Consider the following 27,091-nt stretch of genomic DNA (forward strand, 5'->3'; position numbering starts at 1 on the left):
AAGAGCCATAGCTGAACAGTCATCCATCGAAGATTTTCATGCACATCTACTTGCTAATTTTATTCCTGCCCGCGCAAGGTCATCTCTGATTCAGAAATACTATTATCGAGTACAGAGGTTGGATGAAAACTTGGCTGATTTCATACAAGACATTAAGTTTTATACCAGGGTGTTTGCTCTTCACTTCCCTGAGGACCAAATTGTACAAGCTATTGTGGAAGGCATTTCACCATCTTATAGGTCATACTTGTGTTTTGCGGCGTGCCCGCAAACTTTTTCTGAACTTGAAGCGCTGGCCGTCTCAGCGGAAGGAGTTAGATACGCCGATTCCTTGCGTGTAGCGAAAGAACCCCCGCCTTCCTTTAGTAACACTCGGCCTCCACCTCGCCGACCAGTCACACCCCGTAAATGTTATGCTTGCGGGTCGCCTGACCATCTTCGCAATAAATGCCCATTGGTCAAAAGTAGTAGGGCAAATAATGGAGCTGGTTCAGCACAAGGCTGTTTTAAATGTGGGGCCTTCTCACATATCGCCAAGAATTGTCCGAACTCAAATAGCACCCCCTCCTGCTCAACTTCTGGTGCAAATTCCATCTATGCCAATAATAAAAAGTGACTAGTGGCTTCGGTTGAGTCGACTAATCCATCTTCCCGAGACTCAGCCCCTAGTAAACAGATTGTAAAGGCAGAGAACGATCAGCCTTCAAATTCATCTTTTGAATGCCCTAAAGAATGTCTTAGGATTGCGGCGGATACCCCCGCACCTGTTCCTTTTCTTAAGATTGAGTTAAATAACGAGCCTATAACAGCTCTCTTAGATTCAGGTAGTGTTTGTTCGATTATTGCGGCTGAATGGTATTCTAAATTGAAATCGGTTTGTAAACTTCCTGACTATGTCTCTTCTCCTGTTCAATACGTTTCGGCTAATTCATCTCCATTAGAAATTCTAGGTTCCTTACTGGTCAAAATTCGTGTGTTTAAGTTTACATGGAAAGTTAAATTGTTTGTGGCCAAGCAATTGTCTTGCCCCATTATATTGGGAGCTGACTTTATTTCTCACACTGGTCTTGTGCTCGATCTCCAGTCTAGGTCGTGCACATTCAAATTTGCTTCTAGTTGTAAAATCCCACTATTAAAGTGTAATTCTGTGTCATGTTCTTCTATTTCGCCTACCCAGGATGAGATGTTGTTAGACCTTAGACATCTACCTGAGGAGCAGGCTGATAGTATTCGCAAACTGTGTCAGTCGTTTCCCGAGGTGTTCTCTGATACTCTTGGTGTTACTGACCTTATAGAATACAAAATTGAGGTTATGGATTCGATTCCTGTCCGTTTTCCACCGTATAGGCTATCTCCACCTAAAATGAAGGCTCTGAAGGAAATCATCGATCAGATGTTGAAGGACGGTATTATTAGGCCCTCTAAGTCAGCGTATTCTTCGCCTATTTTTCTAGTACCGAAACCCCAAGGAGGCTTCAGGCCTGTCATTGATTACAGGGCTCTCAATCGGAAGGTGGTGTTACAATCTGTGCCCCTTCCCGACCTTCATTCTTGTTTTTCATGGTTTCGTAAGGCCAAGTTCTTCACCATCTTGGACTTAAATCAGGCCTATAATCAAATTCCCCTTGCCGAAGAGTCTAAACACCTTACAGCGTTTGCCACGGACTGGAATTTATATGAATACAACCGGGTGCCTTTCGGGCTCCCCACGGGAGCAGCTGTGCTCACTAGGCTGCTAGATAGGGTCTTCTCCGACATCAAATTCGAGTACTTATATCACTACTTAGATGATGTCGTAGTATTTTCAGAGACTTTTGAAGAACATCTAGATCATCTGCGAGAAGTTCTTGATCGCCTTCGTAAGGCTGGGTTAACTGTTAAGTTGTCCAAGGTTGCCTTTGCTAAGCCCTCTATGTCATTCCTAGGGCATATTGTGTCACCCGATGGTGTAGCAGTCGATCATTCGAGAACACAGGCCATCCGTGATTTTAAACCTCCCAAGGACATTAAAGGTATCGCCAGGTTTATTGGTATGGTGAATTTCTTCAGAAAGTTCATTCCTAACTTTGCTAATAGAGCGGCGCCCTTAAACCTTCTTCGTAGGAAAGGCATCAAATTCGAGTGGGGACCTTCTCAACAAGCCGCTTTTGAAGATCTGAAATTAGCTCTCTGTAATGCCCCTGTCCTTGCTATGCCTGATTTCTCGAAGAAATTCATTGTCCAAACCGACGCATCGTCGTCAGCAGTAGCGGCAGTCCTTCTTCAAGAGACTGAACTAGGGAGGCGACCCATCGCATATGCGTCTAGGACATTGTCGGCTCAAGAAGCCAAGTATTCCATCTATGAGCTCGAAGGTTTGGCAGTCTTATTTGCCTTAGAAAAGTTCCGTCTCTATCTGGAACATGTCAAATTCGACCTGGAGACAGATAATCAAGCCTTAAGCTGGGTCTTAGGAAGGCCGCGTCGTACTGGTCGTATAGCCCGCTGGGCTATTCGTATTTCCGCCTTCCAGTTTGATGTTAGACATATCAGAGGTACCGAAAATGTTGTTGCTGATGGACTCAGCCGTATGTTTCATAACGACGTCGAGACCCACGAACCGGTCGACAGTTCATCACCTTCCGAGTCCATGCTATCTGAGGTTAATGCCATCCTAACAGATGCTCCCATGCTTTTTAGGGATATCGAGAAATACCAACGTGAAGATCCGACGCTGGCTCCGATAATGGAAACCCTTTCTTCTGGGGAACATGTTGTCCCTTATGTTCTGAGGAATGGTGTTTTATGTTGCCCTTCGAGGCATGATAAGATGATGAAAGTTGTTGTTCCAGCAGTTCTTGTACCTATGATCTTCAAATACTATCATGAGACCCCATTGGGGGGGCATCTTGGAATCTTTAAAACTCGTGAAAAGATTCGTGACATGTTCATCTGGAAAGGTATGGACGGTGAAATTCGGGAACTTGTAAAAGCTTGTAAATCTTGTTTGATCAGTAAACCCACCATGTCCACCAAGGTAGGCCTTTTGTCTTCGCATCAAGCGTCGCGCCCCATGGAACGTCTGTATATCGATTATGTAGGACCCTTCCCCCAGTCAAAGGGTAATGCTAACAAATTCATCTTTGTATGTGTAGATGGTTTTACCAGATTTTCTTGGTTATTTCCGACTAAGCTGGCTACCGCTCAGTCCACCATTACCTGTCTAAATTCTATTTTTGCTTCTTTTGGTCCGTGCCAATATATTGTATCTGATAATGCTAAGGCGTTCACATCAAATCTTTTTCGTAAATTCTGTTTTGACTTGTCCATCTCTCATGTAACCACTTCTGCTTATTACCCTCAACCATCTCTGGCTGAACGGGTTAACCGTAATCTCAGGTCCGCACTTATTGCCTATCATCATGAAGATCATTCTAGGTGGGACACGTCCCTGCATTGGTTAGCTTTTGCTTTGAATTCGGCGGTTCATGAATCACATAAGTTTACTCCAGCTTCTTTGATGTTTAAGTTTGTTCCCAACACGCCGCTCTCTAACCTCTGGTCTCTGAGTGACATTCTGCCCGAGACAATAGATCCGGATAATATTAAAGATCTTTGGAAGAAGGCTAAAGCCAATCTTAAGGTATCTCATGAAAAGGTTAGGGAAAGGTATGATCGTGGACGGAGACCCACCCCTTTAAAGGTAGGTGACCAAGTAATGGTCAAAAATTTTGTTCCCGCGGGCAAGCTTGCCCCCAGATTTCAGGGGCCTTGTATCATTCTCGATTTTCTTACGCCGGTTACCTTATTGTTAAGTAATCCAGCCACCGAGAGGATATTTAGGGTTCACCTGTCACAGGTGAAACCGGTGTAAATTTAGTTTCAACTTGCTTCATATAATTTGAAAAGGATATGAAGGTTATATTTTTTTTTTGAGTTTCATTTTTAAGGCATTCTGCACTACCTATAATATTTTGTTTCAGATGTAAGCTTTTTTGTAAAACCTGTCCCGACCCGTTAAACTGCCATTCTGTCCTTTCCACGGCCATTACCACGCTCCCGTCTCCTGCTCCACTACACTCAGTGGCTGGCTTAGATGAAATGCCATGGATATCTGCACGCCGCTGGCCCCTCAATCTCTTTACATGCCTGTGCCCTTAAAAGAAACATGATGGTCCAACATAATTCTGCCGCCTAGCTTAATGTTTCAGCGCCCCCGCAGCCGCGCGGCGCCGTGCAGCAACTGGAGCCAAGGTCGGGCCCCCTTGGCCCCAGCGAGGACGACATGTGCATGGCGAGCCGGAGCTCTCCTCCCGGCTAAGGCTGATGTGCGGCGCACGACCTGCTACTTGCCCGCAGCCTGTATATGTTCACCGCGGGCGCGGCGTGTTTCAACACCTCTGCTCCCCTCATAGTGCGGGCGAGCGGTATCTCAGGGTACTTAAGGGGTCCGAGCGGCCTCCTTTGGACGCAAGCTGCAACGGCCGGTCCGGCCATCCAACTTCATCAACATCAACTACATGGACAGTTACTATAAGAGATAACTACACTTGGGAATTCAACAGCAATATTTGGTGGACATTGCAAATTTTTCCTTCACTTTTAAGTATTAAAAGCTTATCTTCAGAAATTCAACTTCTATAAACATAAAGACTTTACTTCTACTGCAACAACAAAATTTTGGAACCGAATTAAGAAATTTCTCAAATACTTCTGCAAGTTATCTTAATCTCAACATCAAAACTTGGAACTTATTTTCAAACAAAAGTTTATGTTCTTCTGTGTTACCCCTTGGAGGAACTTTTGGGGGGGGGAGGTCTGTACCGGGCGGTACACCTCTACACCGTTTATTTAAAAGTTGCGCCAGTTGAAACTCCTCTTCTGGAGGAAGGTTGAACTTTATCTACTCTATTAATTCTCTACTTTCTCAGAAGATGTCACCACGTGGAAAATTTTGAGTTTTTGAACTGTGTCACTTTTGATGTGTTTTTGTTTCGCTTGAAGTAAGAAGTGTGAACTTTCTCTTCTAGAGGACACTACTGAAGATCAACAATAGTGCACCCTAGTGCGGAGTCAAAGAACTATTTTGTTGGAGAAATTTTTATTTCAAAAGTTTGTGTTTTGTTAAAGTTCTTTCTGTTATGGTTTAAGTTGGCTGTATACCCCTCTTTTTCCCCTTGTTTTAGATTTATCCAATCCCGAATTTCTTTTAGTAATTTCTGACCAATCTGGTGTATCTTCCCCCAACTTGTATCTGTTGCGGGGTCCTATCCAATAAAAACATTGTGGGCGGGTGTTTTCTTTCCCCTAACGCCTAGAAACTTCCGCGAGAGTATTTAAACTGCTGATTTTTGGGTCTCTAGGCCACTTCTGTTCCATCTTTCAGTGTATTAAGTACATAGCAGGAGGCGGGAAGCGCCTCTTTCCTCGGCGGCGGTCAACAATAAGGTAATGGCCGATTAATAAATTCTTTCTTTTCTTGCTCAGCAGTTTAACTTTCGGGGCGGGTTCTAAGCGTTCAACCATGTAACCTTTTCCTAAAATGTAAAAACAACTGGTATCTATTCTATTTTAAAACGACATATCGGGATAGAGAGTGCTTAACCCTCTCGAGCTCCCACTCACATTGTCTTGAGGTGAACTTATTCTCTCAACCAAATCTTCCGTAATGTAATGTAAATTGCTATTAAGTCACCTCTGTAGTATGGGATTAGCCCTTGTAATAACGGCCTAGTGCCAAAGTAGGTTTTAAAATCAAAGTGTATTAGGAGTGCAAGTTCGCCTCCTCTCAAATTGTTTTAGAGGTTATTCAATTAACCTGCTTTTCATTTAATAGACCTCAGTAGATTGGGTATTTTACCCCTGTGTATATGTCCTTGGAGGACAGCTTAAAGGTAGAATTCTGAGTGGCCTGTGATAGGCTTGTATTTTAAGGGGAAGTAACCCTTTCTTGAAAGTTGTGGTTTCTGCCTCAAGGAGACTTTTTCGATGCAATTGGAAACTGGTGTTTCTGGCATGATTGGGGGTTTTCGGCCCCTTTGTTGAATGGTTTATATTGTAAAGTTGGGGCTCATTGCTCAAGACTTATGTATCTGATTCTTGAAGCCCCGAAGGGGGTAACCGTGTAAGTTGTATATTTCAAATCGTGTTTCTGCTACTAAGTACCTGTTCTATTTGTTGTTACTTAATTTTGAAAAGAAAATATAACCTGGTTAAATTTTACTTAGTTTCTCTTCCGTAGCTTGAGACCCGTTCACGCCCGCACCTTCTTTCTCCTCTACCTACCACTAAAACACGGTAACAATAATAATAATAATAATAATAATAATAATTGAAATTAAGAGGGTTCCTCGTATTCAATACAAAGGTATTTATTAACTTGAATGAATCATATCGTTCACATGAGGTACCAGTTTCGACACTAAACTTGTGCCATCATCAGCCAAAAGTCAAATCGGGCAAACACAATATAACTTTACAACACACTATAACACCTGCACAGATGAATATGAAATAAAATATGGTTTGTGATGATGATGTATTTCAGTTTAAAATCCATTAAAATGATGATGACTCCGTTGTTGTATACCTATGGCGGTTTGTCCAGGTTGTATATGTCTTCAGTTTTTCTTTAAAATCTGTTAAAATTATGCTGCAGAGTTTAATGTCATATGAAGTTAACACTATGTATGTTCTGTAGTTTGGTTCCGAAAAATAAACATGCATATGATGAACTTGGTTAGATCCAAAGAATTAATTCCCTCTTCAATATGAGTTTTGGAACTTGGAGAAGAAATTAAAAGTCGAATTAGGCAAAAGATAGGAAGGAAAAACTAAAAAAGAAACGTCTAGGAAAGACGAGAGACGAGTAGAAACGAACTCACCTTGAGCAGCCCGAGTGATCGGCAGACAGAGCAGGACTGATGGATGCGATCATGAGGTTAAAGGGCGAGGCGCAGGGGAGAAGAGGGGAGGGGTAGAGGCGGAGCAACTGTCATTGAGATAAGGTGGAGTGGAAGGATGTGGTAGTGGGGGTAAATGATGTGGATATATACTGCGTATGGTTTGAAAGATCGAATTGTTTTTAGGCGGTCTAATATTTCTTAACCATTTAATTGATGATGATGATGATGATGCTTGTTGTTTAAAGGAGCCTAACATCGAAGGTCATGGGCCACAAACCATTTAATTAAGAGATCGTAAAGAATATTAGATTTCTCGGAAATTTCATTAAAATTATAGTTAGGGTTGAAATATTGATCGCAATGAATGAAACAATTTTTGACAATGTTCATGATTGGCCCTTTGTTTGTTATTTGAAGTATCTCAAAATCATGTTCTATATCAGTGAACTTATGATTATAGTTGCGAATGTGTTGGCCTGTAGCAGAAAACTTGTTATATCTTACTGCGTTGACGTGCTCTGAATATCTGGTTGTGAAGCTGCGTCCTGTTTGTCCCACGTAAGAGGCGCTGCAGTCGATACACTTGAATATATAGATTCCGGATTTAGAATATCTCTTAGAGGTGTTGACTGATGTTGAATTGTGTATCATTTCTGAAGAAAATTTTGACTTTATGTTTTTGGAAGAGATTGTTGATTTGTTGGACATCGTCGTTGAATGTAAAAGTAGATGAAACTGTAGTTTTAGGTTTTTCTTTTGTGAGAGTAGTCTTAGGCCGGTGTCTGAATTAATTATCTGTTCTGTAAATGATCTGCTGTAACCATTAAATTTGGCGATTGCTCTTATAGTGTTGGGTATGCCCCAAAAACCAACACAACTATAGTCCTCTCTCTTCAATACCGGTAACCAGTAAGGAGAGAGATTACTGGGCATATTTTCAGCCTGCAGGCTGGTTATATCTTCAAGCTTATCAGGAAACATATAGGAATACTAATGTGCCAAGCTCCATGAATGGAAATTAGGTCAGCTTTCAAGTTCACTGCGGATTTGAAAATAATAATGTTATAAGTTCTACTGCCAAAATTTCGTCCTGCAAGAGTTATTTCATGTACCGGTAGATCTAGACATGAGACTGGCATATTTGAGCACATTCATCATTTCACACAAACTGTTATTAAATGCATTATCCGAACATGCCACAATTCTACTTACCTGGTATTAGCCAAATAGATTTACAATCCCACAGAAAAAGAAAATATGCTTTAAATATTCTCGCAAATGTATCACTAGTAACTTTAACGGCGATGCGGTGGCAACACGCAATTCACGCTAGAACAGTGATTGAACGTTGCCAACGTGCCAGATTAACGGTAAATGTAAGATGTCGTATCGGCAAATAGGGTCCCTAAACTGTATGGTTAGCGACACTGAAAGAGACCTGCAAAATACCCAACAGCAAGAAAAGTAACTATAAATCAATACCTTAATATTACAGGGAAGAAAGGGTAAGGTTGCACCCTTAGGGTACGTCCTAACATGGAGAGGACTATAGTTGTGTTGGTTTTTGGGGCATACCCAACACTATAAGAGCAATCGCCAAATTTAATGGTTACAGCAGATCATTTATAGAACAGATAATCAATTAATTCAGACACCGGCCTAAGACTACTCTCACAAAAGAAAAACCTAAAACTACAGTTTCATCTACTTTTACATTCAACGATGATGTCCAACAAATCAACAATCTCTTCCAAAAACATAAAGTCAAAATTTTCTTCAGAAATGATACACAATTCAACATCAGTCAACACCTCTAAGAGATATTCTAAATCCGGAATCTATAGATTCAAGTGTATCGACTGCAGCGCCTCTTACATGGGACAAACAGGACGCAGCTTCACAACCACATATTCAGAGCACGTCAACGCAGTAAGATATAGCAAGTTTTCTGCTACAGGCCAACACATTTGCAACTATAATCATAAGTTCACTGATATAGAACATGATTTTGAGATACTTCAAATAACAAACAAAGGGCCAATTATGAACATTGTCGAAAATTGTTTCATTCATTGCGATCAATATTTCAACCCTAACTATAATTTTAATGAAATTTCCGAGAAATCTAATATTCTTTACGATCTCTTAATTAAATGGTTAAGAAATATTAGTCCGCGTAAAAACAATTCGATCTTTCAAACCATACGCAGTAAATATCCACATCAATTACCCCCACTACCGCACACATCCGCTCCACCATAGCTCCATGACAGCTGCTCTGCCTCTACCCCTCCCCTCCCCTCTTCACCCCTCCGCCTCGCCCTTTAACCTCATGATCGCATCCATCAGTCCAGCTCCGTCCGCCGATCACTCGGGCTGCTCAAGGTGAGTTTGTTTCTAGTCATCTCTCGACTTTTCTAGACGTTTCTTTTTAGTTTTTCCTCCCTATCTTTTGCCTAATTTGACTTTTAATTTCTTCTCCAAGTTCCAAAACTCATATTGAAGAGGGAATTAATTCTTTGGAACTAACCAAGTTCATCATATGCATGTTTATTTTTTGGAACCAAACTACAGAACATACATAGAGTTAACTTCATATGACAGAATAATTTTAACAGATTAAAAAAAACTAAAGACGTATACAAGCTGGACAAACCGCCATGGGTATACAACAACGGAGTCATCGTCATTTTAATGGATTTTAAACTGAAATGCAATATCATCACATGCCATATTTTATTATATTCAACTGTGCAGGTGTTATAGTGTGTTTTAAAGTTGTTTTAAAGTTATATTGTGTTTGCCCGATTTGACTTGTTTTCTGATGATGGCACAAGTTTAGTGTCGAAACTGGTACCTCATGTGAACGATATGTGATTCATTCACGTTAATAAATATCTTTGTATTGAATAGGAGGAACCCTCTTAATTTCAATTATTGTAATCCCACTTCAATACGGATCATGAAATTTCTAAATATCAGTTATTTACATTAACGGAACTGATATCAATGTCTATGTACAACACATGTTTCATAACATAACCTAACACACAATATGATCATTCGACTAAATGGACTAAATGGATGTACGTCACTTCACAGCTATACATACAAGTAGTAATAATAATAATAATAATAATAATAATAATAATAATAATACGTCAATGTCCAACTGAAGTCAATTGAAGACAACTTCAAAAATTACAATACACACGATTTCTACAAGACCTTTGCGAACCAAATTAAAGGATATTCCCCACAGAACCTTTGCTTTCGGAAGCACGATGGTAAACTAGCCTTGACAAATAAGGAAAACTGCCAAGAATTAGCTACATATTTTTCACAGCTTTTAAATTGTCCAGAACCCAAAAAGAGATTCGCGAAAGTACAGCCAGAAATCATACCGGAAAATTCGTCACCACCAACTCAAGAAGAAATTTATTCACATATCAAGAAACTTAAAGACAACAAAGCATCAGGGGAAGACGGAATTGTAGCTGAACTTCTGAAAAATTTAGGCCCAAATTCACTCAGAGAAATTACACAAATAATCCAAAACATTTGGCAAACCGAAAAGCTCCCGGATGACTGGAAGATTGCTCTAATCCATCCACTACATAAAAAAGGCAGCAAGTTAGACGTAAACAATTACAGAGGAATCTCACTTGTATCAGTCACATACAAAATACTATCAGCCTGTCTCTTGCATAGAACACAACAACAATTAGAACCCAAATTATCAGAATTTCAAGCAGGATTCAGACCAAACAGGTCATGCCCAGAACAAATTTTCAACCTCAAAACCATACTTAAACTACGAGCCCTCAGACAAAAGCCTACAGTATGCACATTTGTAGATTTCAAAAAGGCATATGATTCGATAGACAGACCCTCACTATTCCAAATTCTAGAAGAGAGAGGACTAGATCCCAAAACCCTAGAACTCATAAGACAAACACTAACGGGCACAAAATCTAAAGTGAAATTTATGGGAGAAATTTCAGAACCCTTCGACATTCAAACAGGTGTGAGACAAGGTGATGGACTCTCTCCTATTCTGTTCAACGTCGTCCTAGACAAGGTTATGGAAGAATGGGAGAAGGAACTCAAGAAACGTGAATCTTGGAAACCGATCCGATTGGGCTTTCCCAAAAACAACCTCTACGTACCATACCTTGCATTTGCGGATGATCTGGCGATTTTAACAGAGGATGAGGAAACTGCCATCAAGCAGCTTGAGATACTTACGGAATCTGCAGAAAAAGTGGGACTACAGATTTCATTTGAGAAAACTAAATTCTTCTGTTCAAAGACAGATATCACGAGCCTGAGAACAAAATATGGTAAAATCGACCGGGTCTCGTACTTTAAATACCTCGGAGAATTCATCGAACCGACAGGCCTTGAGAAGATCTCGCAGCAAAACCGTCTCCAAAAAGTCAAGAAGGCATTAGGGTTAGTTCAAGACATCTACAATAAAAAATGCATGTCAAGACAGACAAAAATTCGGCATTACAACACAGTCATAAAACCAACAGTCCTTTACGCAAGTGAAACATTGTCACTTAACAGTAAACAAGATTTAGAAGAAATAAAAAAGCAAGAGAGGAAGATCATCAGGAAAATCCTAGGAGCAAGATATACCCAAGATGGTTACAGGCTACAATCAATCAAAACAACAGAAAAAGTTTCAAACATTGAAATTGACATAAAGAAAAGACGAATGAAATTCTTTGGACACCTCACAAGATTACCAGAAAATCGACTGTCAAAAAGAATATTAAATTATGTTAGCTCACTTAAGAATTCAACACCTTGGCTGGACGAACTTCGAAAGGACCTCAAAAACGCAAACATATGTGCAACAGACATTTTAGAAAGAGACACCTTCAGACACAAAGTCAACAAGTGGGAAGTTACACCAGAGCAACCAAAGCAAAAACAGTGCAGACCGAAATGGTCGGAAGAACGTAAACAAGCCTTCTCAGAGAGAATGAAAGCCTATTGGAAGAACAAGAAGAACCCAAAGAAAGCTTGATTGAGTTGTTTGCTTAACGTCTTCCATTATTGGGAGAATACGCTAATAATAATAATAATAATAATAATAATAATAATAATAATAATAATAATAATAATAATTCGAGCTTGATATTTGTGTTAGTTACCCATGGGTGAGAGAACATTGTTTTCAAGTTATACCTGTTATCACACTTACATCAATATGACTATACATTCGTGTGGCCAGGAGGATTCTGCTATGGTAATGGAGTAGACTATACAGCTAGCCACTCAACGCTGAGCATCGTTAAATAACCCGACTCCCTAAGGCAGTCATTTGGCATCTCATGTGAACTTACTAGCAACTCAACACTGAGTATCGTTAAATAACCCGACTCCCTAAGGCAGTCAGTCGGCATCTCATATGAACTTATGTCACTATTCATTTGCGTGACCAGAAGGATCCTGCTATGGCATTAGAGTAGACCATACAGCTATCAACTCAACACTGAGTCTCGTTAAATAACCTGACTCCCTAAGGCAGTCAAGGGCAGTCAGTCACCATCTCAGGTTCGGGCTGGATGGTGACTGGGCACACAGGTCTTGTGTGGTGAATATGTGACTGGTTCGGGCTGGATGGCGACTGGGCACACAGGTCTTGTGTGGTGAATATGTGACTGGCTGGAACATGAAAAGCACACCCTTTCTTTGATGCCAGAGCAAAATAGCCATATGGAATATGGAAGGGCTTATACAGCCAGGAAACCTAGATTGTTGAAAATGAAATGGTCAATCACAACATTGGTATATTTGTTCTGTCCAAAATGCATTGGTGAGGAAATGGATGTTTTAACACTACCAAAGGCAGCACTGTATACTTTTCCGGATCTGAAGACCTAAGTATGAATAGTATTGCTGTCATTATTCTCAACTGCCTTTCAAATTTCTTTGGTGGGTGTACATGTATAATGAGACAGCACATTCAATACCACATGATGTCGATTCAATATAGTTCAGATTTATGCACCAACATCTCTTGCTGATGAAGACAATATAGAGAAATTCTATGGTGAACAAGATGACGTGGTGAACATCATATCAAGCAGGGAAATAACAGTAGTTCTTGTTAATTACAATGTAAAAATTGGCATAATGGCCACTAATGATGAATTCAGAAATATCATCAGCAAATACGGTATTGGTGAAAGAAATGACAGAGCAGAAAGACTTCTCCAGTTTTGTATGGAACATCAATTATGTGTAGCGAGAACTCTTTTTGAACATCGTATTCCAAGGTTATACACACGGCGTTCACTGGTGATCTTAATAGAAATCAAATAAGGCTTCATATTGGTCTAAACCCAATTATGAAATGTCATATGGCTTTTAGTGCTGCGATACCCAGGACGGGTTCGTTTCGCCAGGTGCAGGTCTTTCTATATGAAGCCCGTAGGCAACCTGCGCGTCGTGATGAGGATGAAATGATGATGAAGACAACACATACACCCAGCCCCCGTGCCACTGGAATTAACCAGTTAAGGTTAAAATCCCTGACCCGGCCGGGAATCGAACCCGGGACCCTCTGAACCGAAGGCCAGTAAGCTGACCGTCAGCCAACGAGTCGGACAACCCAATTTTGATCTGTTATTAATGCTATCCAGAGCTGACTGTGGAACAGATCATCAACTGCTATTCATGAGCTTATAAGAGAGTTCACAGAAGTCCCACCTTACAATGCAAATATCTACTTAAAATCAATTAGTACATGTTTCGTCCTTGTTTGTGGACATCATCAGCTATAGCTTAAAAGTAATTTAATACTAAAATATAAAGGTATCACATAACAAGAAATGGGTAAAATTATATAAAGCCTAAAATATCAAGTCATCGTCATTTAAAAGTCTTGGGTTCTTCTTAAAATGGATCATGTTGATAACATGTCACGAATTCTTGTGATTACCTCTTCAGTAAGTTGGCCGTCAGTCCGGCCCCGCGATGTAGAGGGCAACGCGTCCACCTGTCACCCGGCGGCCCCGGGTTCGCTTCCCGGCCGCGTCAGGGTTTTTAAATTGGATGATTAATATCCCTGGCCTGGGGACTGGCTGTTTGTGACGTCCTTAATCTTCCTTTCCTCACACACAACATTCCACACTACCGCCATTCCAATTACACGCAGGTTATACAATATGGTGCCAGTAGGGGCAAAAGATCCACATGGGTTGACACCCCGAACAAATAGCATTAAATTTTTTTTTAAAAGTTTGTCATCATCAGTGATCATAGATACTAAGTACTTAAATTTCGTTGTTTGTGGCAGATCCTTACCATCAACTTGGATTGTTTCAATTTCTCTTCAATCTCACGTCATATAATGCATCCTTCTTTAGTTAAGTATCAGTCTATACTGACCAAGCCCACAATTCCATTCCTGGATTTGAAGTGGGAGATTCAGCTTGTTTTCGGCTTCTAATATGATTTCAACAACAATAAAGGTGTTTTAATTTAATCCACCTATTCAATACTTTTATTTCCACTTATAGTGGTTACATAAATAGACTCACAGTTAAATGGGACATGTTTCGCCCTCAATTAAGGGAATCTTCAGCCTAAAAAACAATCAAGAGTACAACTAAAATTAAAAGTGGAAGCTAAAAGTTTAGCCAGTTATTAAAATTCGGGACATAAAAATGTGAAAAATGATACAATATATAAAGATGCTAATGGAAACACTGTCAATGATTAAACTATAATCTTGTCGGAGACTAAAACTTCTTCCATTAAAATTCCATCCTCTCCTCGCTTCCACACTCCGCTATTCCTTCCCCTCCGAGTTCACTGCCGCCTCTGCAGCACAGTTACAACACCAGACTCAGAACCAACAGAAGGGCAGCAACCAACACAACAGTAGATAACAAATAACAACTTTCAACTATGATGCAGATGTTGATTCTCATAGGGAACATGAAATATTTGTCCTGAATGAGTAAATTTATAATACCAATATAATGGTCCGTTATTGGACATTATAAACTTTCCAGCTAACTTATTCCTGCTTGCCTGCGTTTCGCCCTCGTGCGCTAAGTTGGGCTCATCAGTTGGTACTTAGCACACCTACCAAGACGCAAGGCTAGTGCATACCGTGGAGGCCACTGCATAGGAAGTGAGACATAGTCTCTCGTAGTGCATTGGCACTGCTGGTGGCTTCAGGTGGCCTATGCAGTGGCCTCCAGGGTATGCACTAGCCTTGCATCGTGGTAGGTGTGCTAAGTACCAACTGATGAGCCCAACTTAGCACACCAGGGCGAAACGCAGGCAACCAGGAATGAGTTAGCTGGAAAGTTTATAATGTCCAATAACGGACCATTATATTGGTATTATAACTTTCAACTAACATGTAAGTCTTCATCTGTTTTAATTTATGTAATCCGAATTCTCTCCTTATGTTCAACTTCTTATTTCATCTTTTCCTTCTCTTACAGAAAACATTTCAGTATCTACTGACATTTCCTGGCAAGGTTTCAGCCAATAGGAGTACCTACAGTGCTAAGGGCCACTTACAATTTTTTAACTGATGCTTCTGTCTCACTTCATGCTGACGAATTTCATCAGCGGCCTTGGACATATTATATTTATGACAATCATGTTTATGCTTATGTTCATGCCCTCATGTCGTTGGCTTTGTACTATTACCACCTCGGTTTTCCACTAACATTTTAAATGAACTGTTTTAATTGGAATTTTAATGGAAGGAGTTTTAGTCTCCGACAAGATTATAGTTTAATCATTGACAGTGTTTCCATTAGCATCTTTATATATTGTATCATTTTTCACATTTTTATGTCTCGAATTTTAATAACTGGCTAAACTTTTAGCTTCCACTTTAAATATTAGTTGTACTCTTGATTGTTTTTAGGCTGAAGATGCCCTTAATTGAGGGCGAAACATGTCCCATTTAACTGTGAGTCTATTTATGTAACCACTATAAGTGGAAATAAAAGTACTGAATAGGTGGATTAAATTAAAACACCTTTATTGTTGTTGAACTGTAAATTTTCAATACGGACCAAAAATGAGATTTATAACATGTAATATTCTAATATGATGTTGTCAGCATAGATAATGGTCCAAGGTAAAGGTCGCTGCAAGTCTGCTGTAACACTATCCATTGGAAGGGCAAAGAACGATAGTGACAGGGCCAAACTTTGCTGACTGTGACACGGAAGTTATCCGATGATCCTGCAGCAGCTTAAATAAAACTTCTCGGCTCTGATTGCAGGACATGCCCGCAGCGTTGTAAACGACGCTCTAATTATCTTATTCCCAAGGTGACACACTATACCATTAATTACATGTTCCAGTGTATTTCTTTTTTTTTGCTATTGGCTTAACGTCGCACCGACACAGATATGTCTTATGGCGACGATGGGACAGGAAAGGGCTAGGACTGGGAAGGAAGCGGCCGTGGCCTTAATTAAGGTACAGCCCCAGCATTTGCCTGGTGTGAAAATGGGAAACCACGGAAAACCATATTCAGGGCTGCCGACAGTGGGGTTCGAACCTACTATCTCCCGAATACTGGATACCGGCCGCACTTAAGTGACTGCAGCTATCGAGCTCGGTCCAGTGTATTTCAGAAATTTAGTTAACATGCAGGCTAACTGTACATACTAATACTTACTTCCTCGTTCCTGAACATGGATATACTTCGAAGTCCAGAAGTCTGGGTATGCCTTACTTGCCTCTGTTCATTAAGGGAAGCCAAGGTAATCCTAAATAAGACACAACAAAATTAATTTGCACTTTCATGAATTACCTTAAAACAACTATTTACACACATGAGAAATATACAAGTACATAACAGAGAACAGACAGACTTTTCACCATACAGAGCTGTCAGCGTGGAATGACATAAGCAGATGAATAAGCTCGAGTGGCGGAAGATAAGAGGTCATAGCACGAAGAGGATGCAATTAGCAAGGGAAATGTTCAATAAAGTTTATTGAAAATGTTTCAGAAAATGATAGGTAAACCTGGGGGACAGGCTCTCATTGTGACGTGTTCGTCCCCATCACTGCCTGCTTTTATCTCTAGATGTGGAGAACTACATGGCATTCTCCCCAGTAAGTGCCACATGACAAGGACTGTCATACCCATTCTTCTTCCCACACTCAAGCTTCATTCCTTCTAACAAACCGCACCTGACTGCAATACCTTCACAGATATCATTACATTACGAAGACCTTAGCAGGTGCTGGGTTAATTGGCATTACGATATTTAAAGAAATGGTTTCTTGTGAGTTTTAAAAATGTTTCAACAAAATTTCATTTAAATTCAATTTTTAACACTTCATATCATGACATGCAAATAACCTACGAAATGGTAGACTTTATTTAGAAAAGTAGCAAACAAAAGGCACCGAATGGCAACCTTTCCCGGGGACGTACACAGTACTTGTTTCAACCTCAACCATACTAACATCATTTTAGTCTACTTGCAGCATTTTGAAGCTACAAGCATAGTCTGTCATTACAGCTTACCACATTCCTCTACTGCCTCTTCCATGAAAATTACCAACTGTACTGGAATTGTCATTGAGTTCAGTTTCTTTCTCTATTCACATTGAAGGCATCATTTGTCTCAGGTGTGTTGATGAAACAAAATGATGATGATGATGATGATGATGATAATAATAAAAATAAAATATTTCTCTTCCAACTTTATGTATGGTTCTACTTGATTTCCTTTATTCATATTAAATACATCTATAATCATAAACACTGGATCCCAAGATTTCTCTTATTAGCTTATAGGTTTTGATAATCAAAATTTCATTTTAAATTCTCAGTTGAGACATGCGAGGAGCAGCCAAAATTCAACAGATGATGAACATTGTGTTCCATGTTGCACTGCAAGTTATGAATCTCATTATAAAACTGTATTGGATTCCAGAATAAGAGTTATTATATTAATAAAAACCACCTTTCCAATACATGACAATCCTTTATATTTAGGATGAAACCAGTAATAGATATTATGATTAGGACATGTTTCGCTCATGCTTAGTGAGCATCATCAGCTAGAAATAACTTAATCCAAAGTAGGTCAGGGCGCTGATCCCAGTATATATAACGAAAAACATCTAATAAGGCATTGATAAAATACAAATTTTAGTGATTTAAAAATAATCAGTAAGATTATATTATTTCTATTGAAACAAATAGTGACCATTAAAATTGCTTAAAATGTGAGTGGAATGAATGACATGAAGATGTTACAATAATTTGCTGCGAGTGATTGTTCGTATAAATCGATGATCATAATAAACTTCACTGAATGGCATTAGACTGCTTGTAATTAAAAACAGTTTTTCACATTAGGAGTGATCTCTTGTAGTGAATTATGATATTGTTTCATAGACTAAACGTGATAAAATCACATGTATTGGTTGAAAAACGAACTGCACAGATGGATAAAACTTCACCTGGATCGGCGTAAAAAACCTTATGAGATTTCCTTGCATTGTATTTCAAACATTCTGATATATAGATAGTGTATTATTATTAGGCTTCAAATGGAGAACTACTGACCTCGTAGGTGAAAAACATAAATCGGGTGTGCTCTGTAAAAAATAAGATAAAGAAGAAAATTACATGTGTCAGTTACTGCAATTTAAAGGCCATACTACTGTAGGGAAATAATAATAGAAGGCGCTTACCCTTGTGTTGGTTGTGGGGTGATTAGTCCTTTAATTGTTTAGGGAGGTTTGATGGCCACAGACTTGCTGCTGAGTGTGAAGTACGAATGCGATCGTAGAGGCGGGGAAGATAGCAGGAGGGGGAAGGAGGGCAGAACGCTACGCAAGTTGTCAGCTAGTGGAGGGGATGCAGTGCGAGGAGACGTTGTAGGTGTAGCTACTGTTGCTACCGATGGATTGAAAGCACGTTTATAGTGGAAGATTTTCATGAAATTTTTATCATTGACACCAAAGTTAGCAATTAGATTGGGGATTTGCTCAATTATGGGGCTATTAATGTCCGAGACGTCATTTAAATCACTGTTTTTATTAAAATACTGGTCCAAGGAAATGTAAGCGTTTTCATACTGCTTTTGTTTGCGTATTTAAGTATCTGAACAACTATAGGACTAATCACCCCACAACCAACACAAGGGTAAGCGCCTTCTATTATTATTTCCCAGAGTAGTACAGCCTTTAAATTCCAAAACTGACACACATAATTTTCTTCTTTCTCTTCTTTTTTACAGAGCACACCCGATTTATGTTTTTCACCTACGAGGTCAGTAGTTCTCCATTTGAAGCCTAATAATAATACACTATCTATATATCAGAATGTTTGAAATACAATGCGAGGAAGTCTCATAAGGTTTTTTACGCCGATCCAGGCGACGTTTTATCCATCTGTGCAGTTCGTTTTTCAACCAATACATGTGATTTTATCACGTTTAGTCTATGAAACATGATCATAATTCACTACAAGAGATCACTCCTAATGTGAAAAACTGTTTTTAATTACAAGCAGTCTAATGCCATTCAGTGAAGATTATTATGATCATCGATTTATACGAACAATCACTCGCAGCAAATTATTGTAACATCTTCATGTCATTCATTCCACTCACATTTTAATGGTCACTATTTGTTTCAATAGAAATAATATAATCTTACTGATTACTTTTAAATCGCTAAAATCTGTATTTTATCAATGCCGTATTAGATGTTTTTCGTTATATATACTGGGATCAGCGCCCTGACCTACTTTGGATTAAGTTATTTCTAGCTGATGATGCTCACTAAGCATGAGCGAAACATGTCCTAATCATAATATCTATTACTGGTTTCATCCTAAATATAAAGGATTGTCATGTATTGGAAAGGTGTTTTTTTTATTAATATTTATGCGTGTCGCGCGCCGAGGTTCTGTGTACGTCCGAGCTTGCTGTAACTCCCGCACGAGCAGTTCTTTGATGTGACGCGGGAAATCGGACAAGCAATGGAAGGCAGCAAACCTCGTTCCAGATCGTTCATGTTGCGGGATTTGTTATGCGACTAAGTTACGCAATACCGTCCAGGCAGGAGCGCAATGCGGTTGTATTACAAGTCTGCATGCGCCTTCACAAATACAACCAAAAGGGATAAATAAGAACATTTCAGAAACTCTATATATGTTATGGAAAACTGTGCCTTGTGAGCCAAACCCGAAATATGTGTTTTGGTGCAGTGTCTACTTTACCAATCTCATTTATGAACGAACGGGATATAGTCTCAAGCTTTGACTTTCCGTGGAAATGCTAAAAGAAGTTCTGTACAGTACAGCAGATACAGCAGTCAATTTTCTGTGTTTTTAAAGGGATCTGATGTTATTTCGGCTTCGTTAGAGTTAAACATCTTTCCCATTAATGTGTGACCATCATGGTGTCGTTCATCTCTTGTTGAGGAAGGAATTGAATGTTTCCTCATAAACAGTGATTCTGGAGAGCTATATTTTGATAAGGAGGATGGAGGTATGATACTGAACTACAAGAGCATGCCAGACAAAGTAGTCAGGATTAATCTCGTCCTCCCCACATATGTTTTTCTTGATAATACCAGTTCTTACATCAGAAACAGTTAACACGCTACAGCTCTGCATCAGCTGTCCTGTTCACTGCTGGGACAATTCCTATTCACACGCCTTTGACTTTCTTACCCAGTTTCATTTACTATCATTCATTTCATCTTCATTATTATCTCAACTGAGGTAGGCATCTGGCCGAGGTTAAGGGGTCGATATGCATTCCTTTAATGCAATCAGTAAAAATTTATCTGTAAAAGGGCTTCTTCCTTTAAAAAACCCGGCTCATCAAAACTCGGCAGAGAAAAACACATGCTCAATGATAAAATGGATATTTAAAAGCAATGTTAAGCCATAGCAGCAGGGACGTAATGCACATAGCTTCTACTCTTACATGTAATCTATATTCCGTATACTATGGGTGTGTGCCTGTGGATTTGTCTCGTATGGACTCCAAAACTACTCAACTGATTTCAAAATCTGTTCTTATTACTCCTGAGATGGTTTAGTTTGAACGAAATCCGATGCCTACTTTTTATATGATGAGTAATTTTATGTAATTAAATTAACTCCAAAGTAAACAGATTGTCCCTGGGTGTCAGCAACTTATGCTGTATCATGACAGTCCGGTATACTCAAGGATGAGTTTTATAAACTACCTTTCTTGCCTGTCATCTGGAAATAGCAATCCAACATGCTATGATTGAGAAGTACTTTCATGACATAGGTCTGCCAAGTTTGAAAAATGCAGCTGTGCATTAGATGTGAAGAAATATCTAAGAAACTGTGAAAAATGTAGAATATCAACACTGGAATGACACGAGTTATCACCCACTCCTAATGGAGAGCAACATGCAAAGGCGAGTCTATTATTATTATGAACTTTATTGCTCACATCGGACCACTAGCGTCTTCCATGTAAAGCTGAATTCATATATCAGGAATCAAAAAGGAAAAGGAATCCAAATTCCTACAATGGTGGGAGAAGGGGGTGAACACTATTTAACAGATACTGAGAAAGCAAACCTATTTAGTAGGGAATTTAGAGATTCAGTAGATGATTGTCAAGAGTTGGAAACCGACACAGAAGATAGAGAGGGAGAGAGACAGAGGGAAACAAGAAGCTTCTCATTCACAAACGAAGATATTTTCAGAGAAATCCAACTGCTTCAGCAAGGAAAAGCAGCAGGAAGTGATCAAATTACTGGGGAGGTATTAAAGATAATGGGGTGGTACATAGTGCCTTATTTAAAATTTCTCTTTGACTATGTCATAAATAATAGTGTAATACCAAAGGAATGGAAGGAATCTATAATAATACCAATTTATAAAGGAAAGGGTGATAAAAGGAAACCAGAGAACTACAGACCAATCAGCCTGACCAGTATAGTTTGTAAAATTCTGGAGAGTTTAATATCGAAGTACATCAGAGGGATATGTGATGATAAAAATTGGTTCATGGGGAGCCAGTATGGATTTAGAAAGAAATTTTCTTGTGAGGCACAACTGGTGGGATTTCAGCAGGACATATCAGATCAGTTGGATTCAGGAGGTCAGTTAGATTGCATAGCCATAGATCTTTCCAAAGCCTTTGATAGAGTGGAACATGGAATATTATTAAAGAAATTGGAGGGAATAGGATTGGACGTAAGGGTTACACGTTGGATAAAAGCATTTCTAAATTCAAGGGTTCAGAAAGTCAAAGTAGGAAATAATGTATCTCAGGAAGAGAAAGTTTGGAAGGGAATTGCACAGGGTAGTATAATCGGTCCGTTACTTTTCTTAATATACGCAAATGATTTAGGGAACAATATAACATCAAAAATAAGATTGTATGCAGATGACATAATTGTTTATAGAGAAATAAACAACATTGAGGATTGTTCAGAATTACAAAGGGACCTTGAGAGTATCCAACAATGGGTTGAAGAAAATAATATGAAGGTTAATGGAGGCAAATCAACTGTTACAACATTTACAAACAGGAGGTTTAAAACTGAATTTGAATATACTTTGGATGAGGTAGTTATCCCAAAAGATGGCAAGTGCAAATACTTAGGTGTGAGATTTGAAAGTAATTTGCACTGGAAGGGTCATATTGATGACATTGTTGGGAAAGCATACAGATCATTACATGTCATAATGAGGCTACTTAAAGGATGCAACAAAGAATTAAAAGAAAAAAGTTACTTGAGTATGGTTCGTCCATTATTGGAATATGCAAACAGTGTTTGGGATCCTCACCAAGAATACCTAATAAAAGAAATAGATAGTGTTCAGAGGAAAGCAGCAAGATTTGTAACAGGGGATTTCAGGAGAAAGAGTAGTGTATCAGAAATGTTAAAGGAACTTGGGTGGGAAACTTTAAGTAAGAGAAGGGAGAAAACTAGACTTACAGGATTATATAGAGCCTACACAGGAGAAGATGCATGGGGAGATATCCGTGAGAGGCTTCAGTTGGAAAATAATTATATCGGCAGGACTGACCACAAATATAAAATTAGAAGGAATTTTAGCAGAAGCGATTGGGGTAAATTTTCATTCATTGGGAAGGGTGTGAAGGAGTGGAACAGTTTACCAGGGGTAGTGTTTGATCCTTTTCCAAAATCTGTACAGATATTCAAGAAGAGAATAAACAGCAACAGAGAAAATAAATGAAGTGTTAGAGGGCATTCGACCAGTGCAGGTTATCGTAAATAAAAAAATGTGTGTGAATAAATTAATTCCATCCCCTGGTCTAAGGAGTTTGGACAGCCAAAGTAGGGGACTGCCTGTAGGGGTGAAGTACAGTGGGGACTTTGAGGGCCCTGGGACCGCTACGGTAGCTGTGACGGCCCTTCAGGAACTCTGAAAAGTGGTGGCAAAAGGGGCTCTGGTTAAGACGCAGCAGGTCGTTATGCTACTTAGGATCCAGAACGGGTAAAAAAAAAAAAAAAAAAAAAAAAAAGATAGTAAATAAATAAATGCAATGTAAATATTAATGTTATACCAGTTGTATAGTATCATTTGAAATAATTCCACATACTGTATATCAGTTGACTATATTTGTAAGTAGTACAGGAGATATTATAAGTAGATACTTCTTTTCTGCAGGAAAGGTGGAAAAAACAACCGGGATGGCTTACACACGTGCACAATGACTTGGCAGAAATAGGTATCAAGGAGGAGGATATAAAAGAAAGGACATCATTTAGGAAGAAGGTTGCGGGATTGAGGGATGCGTCTGAAGAGCAACATGCGAAGCCACGGAACATCTCGGTGGAAGAACGAGCAAGAAGAAGTCAAAGACTCAAGAATCTTTGGCGAGAGTGTAAAGAGAAGGGTATGAGTCTGCGTGACAGAAGGAAGATTGTGTAAACGTGGCCCACAGGTGGCCGTATCGATTAATAATAATAATAATAATAATAATAATAATAATAATAATAATAATAATAATAATAATATAAATTTATTAAGGATGAGCTGTGTGTTTAATAGAAAACATTGTTAGCGTAAATTGTATAATATTGTATTATAGGAAAAATTTTCTTCTCTTGTTAATTTAATATTTAGTGCTTGACAATAATGTATTTTAGTGTACCATTTGCCACCGAGGTAGACACCTCATTTGCAAATAAAAAGATTTTGATTTTGATTTGATGTACACTTTTTCTTTGAAGGTTGTACTGTTTGATTCCTCTTATCTGCCTAGAACTTCTTCATTTGTTTGATTGCAGTGTTCTTAATTCGTCTGAAATCTCTACAGGTTTCCTGTGCATCATTTCAGTTGAAAATGTGTAATTGTTAAGAAGGGTGGTAACTCTATTCTTGTTCTCTGCAATTTCGAGTCCAATTGTTTTGAGATCCTCTTGAATTTCTTTGATCCAATGCCCTCCTGTCTTCTTTCCCTGATTTCTCATCACTAGTTGTTGTAAAATCCTCTTTCCGGTAATCTGAAGATGTGAAAGAAACAAGAGATACTCTTCTTCCTCATCGTGCTGGTAGCTGGGTCAGTGGCTTCGGCCAAAGTTAGTTTTGTAATGTTGGATCATAGTGTCGTGCGAGACTATATAATATAACAAACGGAAGTATTTAGGCTGAGTATAAATTCCATGTCTCCTCCTAAATAAATAGTCGCTGAGACGAACTGTGAAACTCTGGATGTCATTTAAGTCAATGTTCAGCTCCCCTCGGTATAGGGGGGTGGGAAGGGGTGAAAGAGAAAATGTCAAAAAATAACCGAGATTATGAACGCGCGTGTGTACATTCCAGCATAGCTGTCAACCAAAATTGGCACACAAAATATGATTTACTACCTGAAAAAAATACTTTGGCAGTAAGACACTGTTAGCACCCCTAGGAGTGGTGGTAGAAAGGGGTGAAATATAAAAATATAGAAAATAACTATTAATACAGAATCCAGAGTTTCTGGGGTCACTGATATGAATAGTAACACTCCGGATGTCATTTATGTCAACGTTCAGTCCCCACAGGCAAGGGGGTTGAGAAGAAAAGGAATGTCCAGAATAGCTGATATTATGGATATATGTTTCAGCATAGTTCTCAACCTAACCTGGCACACATTTGACTTACTGTATCTAGAGAAATGTGAGACATCCCTAGCACCCCCAAGTGTGGGGATTGGAAAGGGATGACATGCAAGAATAATCGAACAGACCAATATTATTTTCGAACCAATAGCTTTCGGGATGAACAGTGACATACTGGATGTCGTCCAGGTACCATCCCATCAGCATGGGGAATGTGAAGTAATAAGACAGAAACACCCAAAATGATCATGATTACGGATACGGTAAAACCTCGTTAGTGTGTTCCTCATTAACACGTTTTCCCACTTAGCACGTCGTAAATTCAAATTCAAAGTCCCGATTCTCATTGTATTAAATCTATATTAAAAAATATCTCACTTATCACGCTATCACCGCTTGGTACTGTACCCGTTTAAATGGTGCCTGATTGAATTTGGGGAAGCTGGAGTAATTTTTGTAACGGAACATTGGTTTGTAAGTGAGCATGCATCAGCTGTTACCGCGCCGTGCCGCTGCGGGCGAGTGTGAACTAGGTCAACAGGCCGGTGAAGGTCGCCACGTCACGCAGTTGCGTCACCTAGCGTGCCGACAGCCAAGAGGGGAACGATATTCTGGAGAAATCTACTTGCCGGTGTGAAGGACGAATCACGTCAAAAGAAGGTCAACAGCCAATGAAAATCGAGGAAGGTGCTGGAAGGTCTTAAGATCTTTCTAGAAAGAAGTCGTAGCGGAGTCTCTAAGAAAAAGTTGAAGAGAACATTACCGTTTTTAAGGGAGAATCGAACAGAAGAGTCTCTAAGGAGAAATAAAATTATACAGTCTTCTGGAAAAACGTCGTATAATTTTAACCTCTGGGGAAAAGATGAATGTTCGCGGACAGTGTTATTAACTGTCTATTTCTCGTATGGCACCACCACTGTTTTATTTGAGTGCTAGTCCAACTTTTCGTCAGCCAAATTCAGTATAGAGTGAGGTTGTTACAGCCGCACATTTCACGGTGTGGAACTTGCGAAACCACAGACAGTTCGTGCGCTTATTTACGCCGAGTGTTGCAGTAGAAATCTATGGAATGTCTTACTGGAAATTATAAGGGAAGTGAACTATCTGAAGTGAATATTCGAGAGGAAACCTGGCCTATAAAATATCGTAGTACCAGTAATAATGTTCCGTCAGCTTCAAGACTTACTGTAATCTTGTGAATGTGTTCAGAATTCGAAGCTTGGGGTAAAACTGAACCTGAGTGTAGATCATTGTGCCAGTTAAGTGTCGTAAATAATTTAGTGGTATACAACTAGTGTGGATCCTATTTTCTGATACAAAATTTCAGTTTCAGCTACCTCTGTAAAGAGTAGCCGACAGCATGCAACGAACGAGAGGAAAATCCTGGAATTTTCTGGAACATTGTTGGAGTGATACAACGCTGCTGTACGTAGCCGTAGTCATGATGGGTTAAGCCAAAGTGTGCACGCCAGCGCGATGAACTTGTCCATCTATAAGCCTCCACAGCAGAAGAAGAGGACGTCAACGCCCATAGCTGCATCCCGACGCCAAGGATTTCCATCGGAACCATAAGTACCATTGTAAAATTTCTTCTCTTTCAGTAGATGACTAGTAGATTGTATTCTTGCTTAGAGGAGTGTAGTTTCTTTTGAAATGTTGTACTTAAATGGTGATGGTAGAGTATTCATGCATTCTTTGATTTATGGTTTCTACATTTTCTATCTTTGCATTATCTTGGAATAATGTTTGTGTTTTTGATTTTGTGATAAGTAATCCCAGTTGCCAGTGAGTTTTACGAGGTCATGAATAATTAAGATCTTCAAAAGGAATTAGGGGGTATTAAGACCTAAAAATAAGCATAATAATAATAATTTAAAAAATGTGGTCATAATAATCATGACGAGAAGGATGAAATTAAATATAGGAGTAAAATACTAATAAATCGAAGGCTTAATGAACTATTAGTTTTGTGATATGATTGATATCAGAAGGGATGGTAAATGAAATGTACTAGAAGCAGCTCATTGAGAAGACGTTTTCTAGGAGCCATAGCAGGAGAAATAAAAATAATTATTATAATAATAATGAAAGTCGGGTATTTGACTGGTT

At 39.2% G+C, this 27,091-nt stretch overlaps 1 protein-coding gene across 1 annotated transcript in view; it reads right to left on the reverse strand.

Moving 5' to 3' along the window:
- The window catches only part of gcl (germ cell-less), a 320,949-nt gene that overhangs the window by 19,003 nt on the left and 274,855 nt on the right, over window positions 1–27,091 (reverse strand). The window contains exon 9 of the mRNA XM_067152237.2: window positions 16,561–16,651. Coding sequence (XP_067008338.1) covers window positions 16,561–16,651 — 91 coding nt within the window. The remainder of the gene's footprint in view (window positions 1–16,560; window positions 16,652–27,091) is intronic.

The sequence above is a fragment of the Anabrus simplex genome, chromosome 8, assembly GCF_040414725.1.
Source record: "Anabrus simplex isolate iqAnaSimp1 chromosome 8, ASM4041472v1, whole genome shotgun sequence".
Taxonomy (NCBI): Eukaryota; Metazoa; Arthropoda; class Insecta; order Orthoptera; family Tettigoniidae; genus Anabrus; species Anabrus simplex.